The 9,654-nt window shown below is 45.6% G+C and overlaps 1 protein-coding gene across 1 annotated transcript in view; it reads right to left on the bottom strand.

The window, feature by feature from the left end:
• Nucleotides 1–6,277: 6,277 nt before the first annotated feature.
• LOC110336449 (zinc finger protein 709-like) overlaps nucleotides 6,278–9,654 on the bottom strand; it is a 10,333-nt gene continuing 6,956 nt past the window's right edge. Inside the window, exon 4 of the mRNA XM_021219013.2 lies at nucleotides 6,278–8,099. Within this exon, the coding sequence (XP_021074672.1) occupies nucleotides 6,872–8,099 (1,228 nt within the window). The 3' untranslated portion in view covers nucleotides 6,278–6,871. The remainder of the gene's footprint in view (nucleotides 8,100–9,654) is intronic.

Genomic DNA, 9,654 nt, shown 5'->3' with positions numbered 1-9,654 from the left:
AATGCCAAGAAGTGCTTGCTGACTGGAGCTTGGAATAGGTGTCCCCTGAGAGGCTCTGCCAGAGCCTGACCAATATAGATGTGGATGCTCATAGCCAGCATGAGGACCCCAATGGAGGAGTTAGGGGAAGAACTGTAGGAGCTGAAGGGAATTGCAACCCTATAGGAAGAGGAACAATATCAACCAACCAGAATCCCCCAGAGCTCCCAGGGACTAAACCACCAACCAAAGAGTCCATATGGAGGTACCCATGGCTCCAGCTGCACATGTTGCCTTATCTGACATCAATGGGAGGGAGGTCCTTGGTTCTGTGGAGACTCAATGCCCCAGTGTAGGGGGATGCTAGGGTGGTGAGGCAGGAGTGGGAGAGTGGGGGAGCAGGGGGAGGGGGAATTGAGTGGGGTGCTTATAGAGGGGAAACCAGGAAGGGGACAATATATTTGAAATGTAATTTTTTATTATTATTATTATTATTATTATTATTATTATTATAAGTCTTTTGCAGCTGGACAGAGACCACACTAGTCTGGAATTCCAGTATAGCTCTGAGTCATCTTTTGGGTGAAATTTTAAGCACATACTCACACACATTCTGGATTGACAGTTAACATAAACAATTAGCTAGAAGTCAAACTACAGAAGCCAAACCCAAGATCATTCCATTTAGAGACTGTCCCAGCTCTATAGACTTTGATGGATTCGTCTTTGTTTTTGTTTTGGCAGGTGCTACTGTCTACATGTTGCGTTTTACAGCCTGAATGGTACTTCATCTGGAGTCAGTTGTGCTAAGCTATCAGGTCTACTAAAGTCTAGGGGCTTGTTACAGCTAGAACTGTGTGAACCCTCTTTCCTAGGGACAAAGTCCTCTGTTGACACAAACTTTTTCCTTCACCAAGGATAATATTCTTGGGAAATTAATTTCTGGGGACGACTGTTTCACTAGTCTATCTGTGGAAGGAATTGTGTCTTCAGAATACCTCCAGGCCTGCCAGGATGGTTACTATTAAAGACTAGAAAACAGACACGGGAATTTCCCCCAAGCTTCCTACAGAAATCCCAAATTGCAAAAACCATCTCTCTGTTTCCATCTTTGCCACCAGAGTGCTGAGGCTAAAATAAAAGCTTGCTCCATGATGCCCAGCCATACTACATTACAACTTGTGAAGTGGAAGGAATCTCAGCCATAAAGCTTCTTCTATCCTAATAACTTACCGAATAGCCCAAAAGCTGTCCCTTCGAGGACTCAGAATATGGATCCATAATACTAAAGGCTGTGCAGCCTAGTAACACAAAACAAAAAGAGGCAGAAACAGGAGTTGGGTTAAGTTTTTCTTGACTCTGATGACCAGATGCTTGAGGAAGCAGCGGCTTCATGCCATGGATCAGCAGCCTTCCGGCTCATCTCCAACCAGTTGGTCTTCCGAAATAATGGTCTAGTCATTCAGACTGGGGTTTCTTTGGCTTTTCAACATAGACTCGATCTTCCTGGCCTACTGAAGAAGAGAACTGTGAGTTGTGTGCAGGTGGTTCTGTTTGTTAAATTATCCCCCAGAAATGGACAGCTGCATCATTCCATCCCCTTTCTGGGGGACAACCCTGAATGACAATAATGAAGGGGAAATTTCACATTGGGTAGAAATTTGGCTTGTGTACCCCATCCTACATTTTCATTAAGGCTACTGGCCAGTTGAGTGATCATAGACTGATGTGTATACTAGTACTTGCCATAACACAGTGGCCCCATGGACAAAAAGACCATGGTGGCAGATGTGACGGATGAGCTTGGTTATGTGACCAGTCAGCCAGTGAGTCTGACCTGAGTGAGGTTGCTGCTCACTACTAAGTGTTTTGGCTTTGATGGTTAGGGAGCTGCAAGGAGCCTGACTGGAAAGTTGGTGAGAAGAGATGAATACTGTTTCAGTATGTGCGAGCAATGTGTTTCTGTGTCCTTCTCTCTTCTCACTACTGTGATAAAAGACCTACAAGAGGCAACGTAAGGGAGAAGGGTTCATTTTGGCTCACACTTTCATGGCTCTCACCCACCGTCACATTAGGATACAATTGGTGACACTCTTTCCCTCACAGAGCAGAGGGAGGACGCAAATACAAGGTGTAGACACCTAAACTCTGCTCTCTGTACCACTGGCCATTCATCTGGGCTTTACCTCAATGTCTGTTCTCATATGAGGGCCAAGTGTTGAAACACAGGAGCCCAAGGGAACATTTTTTTATTCAAATCACATTATACCCCTCACTCCTATTAGGTCATGGTCATCTCATAAAGCCAACTGCATTTCCCCATCCCTGATAGTCGGGGGCAGGGATGGGGTGTGATACTTGCACTGGTCCAGGCCCAAGTTTTCAATCCAGCCTGCTATGTTGCAGGAAATATTAAAAAGAATGGTATGATCCCGAGCTTCACCCTGCTACTCTCAGCCCTGGTGGTCTTGCCTGCCTGTTCTTACTTTGTAGAGACTTTCTGGCCCGGAGCTCCCGAAACATCTCCACCCAGCTCTCTAACTTCCCTCTGGCGGGTCATTACCATGCCAGCCCCATGCTTCAAAACCCCCACGACCTTTGTGGTGCACCTCAAGCAAATCCACCCTTTGCCATCATACCTTTCTCTTATGAACCCAGACGAGTCACAGCGTGGAGGAAAACGCAACACAAACTTAGTTCAGAAACAATGATAACTCAATCACCAGGCACAACAACTAAAATCCTAACTTGTAAGCCTTGTTAAATCTAAACCTGATGGATCCGCCATTGAATCCGGGAGACAGTTGTAATTACATCTTGTTCTTATGCTATGCCCGTCCAAAAGCGCCTAACTCTCCTGCTGCCTCTCTTCCCCCTCCAGCTTGGAAGTCCCACCTACTCGTCCAGTGATTGGCTCCTTTATTCATTAGGAGATTGGTTCACAAGAACAGCAGCAGGCCCATCCACAACACTGCTAGGCCCACCACTGAACTAGATCCCTTTATTTTGACAGGCTGCAGGCTAGTACTGTGCCCCTTGCCTTTCCAGCAGTCCTGGCTGGGTGAATTGTATCCATCCAAGCACACTTTATGTCGCCATATACTCTGGGGGAATAACTGCTCACACCTAGGTCAAGCTCTATCGTTTTCATTTGTATTATTTTGTTCCTTTTCTGAGCTGTTGCTCACTGGAACACTCCCGGGCATCTTGCTTTTTCCCTAGGAACTGTACTGACTCGGTCCTGCCACATTAGCTTTGTAGGTCGTACCCAGAGACTTTCTTCACTCTTCTTTTAAAAATTAGATATTTTCTTTATTTACATTTCAAATGTTATTCCCTTTCCTGGTTTCCCCTCCAAAAACCCCCATCCCACCCCCCCCCATCACCAACTCACCCACTCCTGATCCCCTGTCCTTATTGCCACATATATTCTGTGTCTATTATAAGACTGACTGGTGCTGATGCCAAGAGGCGCTTGCTTACAGGAGCCTAGTATAGCTGTCCCTGGAGAGGCTCTGCCAGAGCCTTCCCGATACAGATTTGGATGCTTGCAGATAGCCATCGGACTGAGAACGGGAACCACAATGCAGGAGTTAGGGGAAGGACTGAAGGAGCTGAAGGGGTTTGTAACTCCATAGGAAGAACAACAATATCAACCAACCAGACCGCCCCCCCAGAGTTCCCAGGGACTAAACCACCAACCAAAGAGTACACATGTAGCAGAGGATTGCCTTATATGGCATCAATGGGAGGGGAGGTCCTTGGTTCTGTGGAGGCTCGATGCCCCAGCATTGGGAAATGCTAGGGTGGTGAGGTGGGAGTGGGTGGATCGGGGAGTACCCTCACAGAAGCAGGGGCCAGGGGGGATGGGATAGGGCATTTGTAGAGGGGAAACCGGGAAGGGGGTAAACATTTGAAATGTAAAAAATAAATTAACCAATAAAAAATATATTTTTAAAAAAAAAACAGATGATGGGACAGCACTTCTACCTCATAAAGGTCTTGTCTAACCCCAGGCTTTAGAAAAAACACTAGAACCCCATACCTTCCCTAAGGTCCCTGCTGGATCAACCTTTTAACTCTCTACTCTCACAGCTCTGTTAGGTCCAGCAGACACTGGGCCTCTCAGGCCTAAGTCTCTAAGGTAGGAGTGCCCTTCCTCTGCTGTCTTCCAGTTCCTAAGAGTCACTGAGACCTCAGCTGGTGATAACCAAGTGTCCTTAATGGCAAATTCTCCTGGGATTGGAGTTACAGTTCCAAGAGCTGGCCCAACAAGGGCAGACTTCTCTTGTAGTTTATCAAGTTGATAAGTGGTTACATTACTGTTTCTGCACCTCCCCAGCCCACACATGGATCTCATCTATCCCCAAAACCCAGTTTCATGAAACCATGTTGTGACCAGTCAGTCCCTTTATTGTTTTAAGTCTTTACCAGTGGTTAAGAGCACTTGTTGTTCTTGTCTACAACCCAGAGTTCAGTTTCCATGGCACACATGGTTTACAACTGTCTTTAACTCCAGTTCCAGGGAATCTGATACCCACTTCTGGCCTCCTGAGGTACCGGGCATGCGTGTAGTGCATATACATACAGGCAGGCAAAAAACTCATACAATAAAATAAAATCAATAAATGAAAGTCTTTAATAGTTCAAGTACTTGACAGAACACTCCTTATCATGGGCTCTTTCTCAAGCCATGTACTGGCTAATTTTGTGTCAACTTGACACAGCTGGAGTTATCACAGAGAAAGGAGCTTTAGTTGGGGAAATGCCTCCATGAGATCCAGCTGCAGGGCATTTTCTCAATTAGTGACCAAGTGGGGAGGGCCCCTTGTGGGTGGGGCCATCTCTGGGCTGGTAGTCTTGGGTTCTATAAGAGAGCAGGCTGAGCAAGCCAGGGGAAGCAAGCCAGTAAAGAACATCCCTTCATGGCTTCTGCAACAGCTCCTGCTTTCTGACCTGCCTGAGTTCCAGTCCTGACTTCCTTTAGTGATGAACAGCAGTATGGAAGTGTAAGCTGAATAAACCCTTTCCTCCCCAACTTGCTTCTTGGTCATGATGTTTTGTCCAGGAACAGAAACCCTGACTAAGGCAGGCCATTTTTAGGTGCCCCTAAATGCATGGTGAATGGCCTTGTCCTTTCTCTTTAGCTGTATCTTGAGATTTAAGTCTTTTTGTTACAAGCACTTAAAAATTGCTTTTCCTTAAAGGCATTTATTTCTACCTGGTATATTTGGTCCGCAGGACTCCACCCAGATGTTTGTGCATGCTCAGAAGAATTGTGCCAAAAGAACTACATCACTAACCATCAATTCTGTTTCTCTACAGCCCTTTCTGTACCAAAAATCATTTTACAAAGGATTCTGTAGAGAGCAGATAAATAGATTGTGTGTGTGTAATAAATGGGGATTCAGTAGGAGAGCTTACACAATGGGGCTGGTTAGCCCAATGATGGCTTTGCATATGGTGGACTGACCAGTAGCTCTTCAGTCTATGAAACTGGATGCCTGAGCCATCTCATTCTGGCAGTAAAGACCTGGAAAATTCTTAAGAGTTGCTGCTATTGTGAGCATGCTGGAAGGCCAAAGGATGTACCTGGAGGTCTGTGGCACCAGCACATTCACAGCAATAGGCACACTCAGCAGTAAGAAGAAAGCACCCTAAGCAGTCGTTTCCTCCCAAGGCGTCTTTATATTCTAGCCAAAAAGCCAAGGGTGTCACCACATTAGTTTTTATGGTGGCCTTGATCAATGCTATGGTGGGAAGAAAACTTGCCCCATGAGGGACTGAGACACTACACGGTGCCTATACTGATCAGCGAGGAATGGAAATAAGCTCTCACCTGTGTGGACACTACCACAGGGCTCTTATAAGCATTTCCATGCATAAAGGTCCTACCCAACTCAGTGTCATGCATAGGTGCCAACAGAAGAGAGACAAGGATAGCCATTAACACTGATGCACAGAACCAGTCCAATGACAGTCAGGTGCAATCATACATCCACCTAACATAAATCCACTGAGGCTAGATTTTTTTTTAAAGTTGGTTATTAATAGCTAAACTGTTTAAGTAATGAAGGCATTCTGGCAGGGCAGTGGTGGTGCATGCTTTTAATTCCATCACTTGGGAGGCAGAGGCAGGAAGATTTCTCAGTTCGAGGCCAGCCTGGTCTACAAAGTGAGTTCCAGGACAGCCAGGGCTACACAAAGAGACCCTGTCTTGAAAACCAAACCAAACCAAACCAAGCAAGCAACCACACAAGGCAGGCATTCTGTATGAGGGTACTCCTAATGACTGCTCAATAAAACCCCAATGCCAGGGATGGGATACCTGCTTTAATTTGTTGGCCAAGGGGCCCCTGAGGTACCACAAACCATAAAGGTTACTACTGTCACTGCTCCTGGTTTCATGCCAAAGCTAGATGGTAAGACATTGGTGCCTAAGAGCCCACAACCACTGGTGAAGCTGCTAAGTGAGGGTTGTGGTAGAGGATCTCAATGCTTAGTCACAGCTGGTTGTTTATACCACCCCAAGATTCAAAAACATTACACAATTTAACAGTAAGATGGACTGCTAACGATTTCCTTTGAATTGAGATGGGGAGGCTGGAGACTTGGGAAGTAAACAACTAACAAACTGCAGAAAACTAAGCCTTAAAAGATTTACAAGGCCTTTCTCCAAGGTTACAAAAGCAGTAAACAGTTGCTGAGAGAAGAGACTTTCCCATCAGATGAGCTGTCTGCAAGCTTCGCAGAGATCTCCAGAGTGGTCGTTCCTGATGCGGTAACTCAGGCTGGAGTAGCATTTTGAAGATACAGCTGTCTGTAAGTTGTCCATGGTCCCAGAAGTAACCCTAATACAACCATTGGTTTGCCTAGCTGGACTTTGGTGGAATCACTTTCTGGGGCATGCAGACATTTGCCTGTGAGTCCTCTCATGTCTCTGAAGATGACTGTTACGACTGAAGGCTTTGCCACACTGTTGACATCCATAGGGTTTTTCTCCAGTATGAGTTGTTTCATGCCTCTGAAGATGACCATGACATATGAAGGCTTTACCACATTCTTTACATACAAAGGGTCTGTCTCCAGTATGAATTTTTTCATGTAATTGTAGGTTACTGTAACATCCAAAAGCTTTGCCACATTCTGTACAAACAAAAGGTCTGTCTCCTGTATGAATTTTTTCATGTAACTCAAGATTACTGTAACATTCAAAAGATCTGCCACACTGTTTGCATATAAAGGGTCTGTCTTCAGTATGGGTTTGCTCGTGTCTCTGACGATGGCTGTTAAGTCTAAAAGCTCTGCCACACTGTTTACACACATAGGGTTTTTCCCCTGTATGAATTTTTTCATGTACTTGAAGATCACTATGCCGTCTAAAGGCTTTACCACAGTGTTTACATTCATGACGTTTTTCTCCAGTATGAATTTTTTCATGTACTTGCAAGGCACCAGGAAATATAAATGCTTTCCCACATCGTTTACATTCATAGGGTTTTTCACCAGTGTGGATTCGTTCATGTAAGTGAAGATAACTGTGGTATCGAAAGGCTTTCCCGCACTGTTTGCACTTGTACGGTTTTTTCTCAGTATGGATTCTTTCATGTCTTCGAAGTGAACTGTAAGAGCTCAGAGCTTTCCCACATTGGTTACACTCATAACATTTTCCTACAGCATGAGCTCCTCCGTGTGTACATAGTGAACTAATATCCACAGAGGTCTTTCCATATTCCTTGTATTGATAGGGATTGTTTTCACTCCGAGTTTCCTGGTGTATTTCCAATGTACCTGGATAACCAAAGTACTTTAAGCATACTTCACATTCACATGGCCCATTCACCACGTGAGTTCTCATGTACTGCTGGAAGGTTCTCAGAGGATCAGGGTTATTCTGTGTGCTCACACATTTCTCCTGCTCGTGTGCAGTACACTTAGAGTGAGGTGTGGCACGCCTGGAGGGTGAGCAGCTTGGGGAAGCCTTTCCCCACACACTGTGATCCCACGGGGCTAACCCCGTGGGACATCTCATGTTCATACTGAGATCTGGTTTCCAAGGCAAGTTTTCTCCATCTTGATCATCACCTCCATTCTCACAGAAGGTCTGAAACATGTAACTCCTGTAAAGGAAACATAAATCACAACAAATCCAGAGGAACAATTTAGTAATGGTTGTTTTACTACTGACTTTTTATTAGGTCGAGGTTACACAGGGTTCCAAAACTCAGACCAAGTTTATCCCTTTTGCCAGATCAGAGTGGTCATAAGCTAAATGGAGTCTCATAGAGCTTGGATCAAAAAAGTGATATTCATTCATTAGTTCAAGTCCCTCGACTATCCCCAAGTGAAATGCCCTGGTAACACTCATCAGCACGCTTACACTTCAGTGCCTAGTCCTGATGCTTTGGTAAAAGATATTCTAGTGAAAAAATTCACACTGTGCTTATCTGCTTAGTTTGGTTCTTTGTAAAATCTCACAGCACATTAAAATTCCTATAAAGACTTCTGTCATGGTTACCACTGAAGAGCAACAGAATTCTTCAAACTCTTTGAGCATGTGCATGGGATGGAGGAAGCCCTGAGCGAGGAAGTCCCGAGGAGATATGTATTTTGACATGGCATGACTTGTTGAGGGCTCTAAGACTAACTGGTCCATGGTAAATTGGTGAAGCCATTACTCACAACACATACTTAAGAGGGATTGGCAAAGCTTTCTTTGGGAGTCTCAGACCAAGTGTGTATGTACAAAACTGACCAATGTGTATAAAGACTAGCAGCTGCAGCTTCCTCCTCCCAGATGTCTACAGCCTGAGACTGTCCACCTACAGAGCTCTCCTACCAAGACTAGCTAACCTCTCCCTGTGCTAGAACTAACAGACACCAAGGTTCCAGGTTGCAGTGGCATCGCTGGTAGTAGCTGCTAGAGAACATTACCTGATCACAGCCTCATTGAACGTGTGTCTGTTCCTTCTTTGCTCCCTCATCATGGAACTCAAGGTTTCCATGACTAAGAAAGTGCTCAGATTCATTATGAAGAGGATGGGTAGACCCATCCACACCATGTAAGACAAAGCTGAAAAGTTGAGCAACGTACTAGCAGCCAGGAGGAAAGCTGGAGCAGACACAGCCTGTCCCTTCTCAATAAACGTGTGTATGTTTAAAAAGATCCTTCAAGTTCTTCCTGCACCTTCCACTGGGGCAGATCATCAGCTTGTCTGCCCCTCTGAAGACCCTACAGTCTAAAGGTTTTCTAGGAGATCTGCTGCACCCTAGGCAACAGGCAAGGAACCCTCCCAAATAACTCCAGCAGCTGGGAACCCCACAAGGAGTCCAGTGGACTTGGGACCCATCCCCTCTGCTCAAACTCCACCTCTCTTCTAAGCCTGTGTCTTCTGCTGGGGCAGATATCAGCTTGTCAGCCCTTCTGAAGACCCCACAGTCGGAAGGCCTCACAGGAGGTCTGTTACAGTCAGGGCCACAGGTCTCCCAGGAGACCTGCAGCAACCCAGAGACCCAGGAGGCAGGCTCTAGACAGAGACACCCAGGTCAGTTAACACCAGAGATAACCAGATGATGAGAGGCAAGTGCAAGACCATAAGTAACAGAAGCCAATATACTCTGGCATCATCAGGACCCAGTTCTCCTACCACAGCATCAGGACCCAGTTCTCCTACC

The sequence above is a fragment of the Mus pahari genome, chromosome 19, assembly GCF_900095145.1.
Source record: "Mus pahari chromosome 19, PAHARI_EIJ_v1.1, whole genome shotgun sequence".
Classification (NCBI taxonomy): Eukaryota; Metazoa; Chordata; class Mammalia; order Rodentia; family Muridae; genus Mus; species Mus pahari.
Note: the sequence above shows the minus strand (reverse complement) of the source record. Positions and strands in the feature narration are given on the sequence as shown.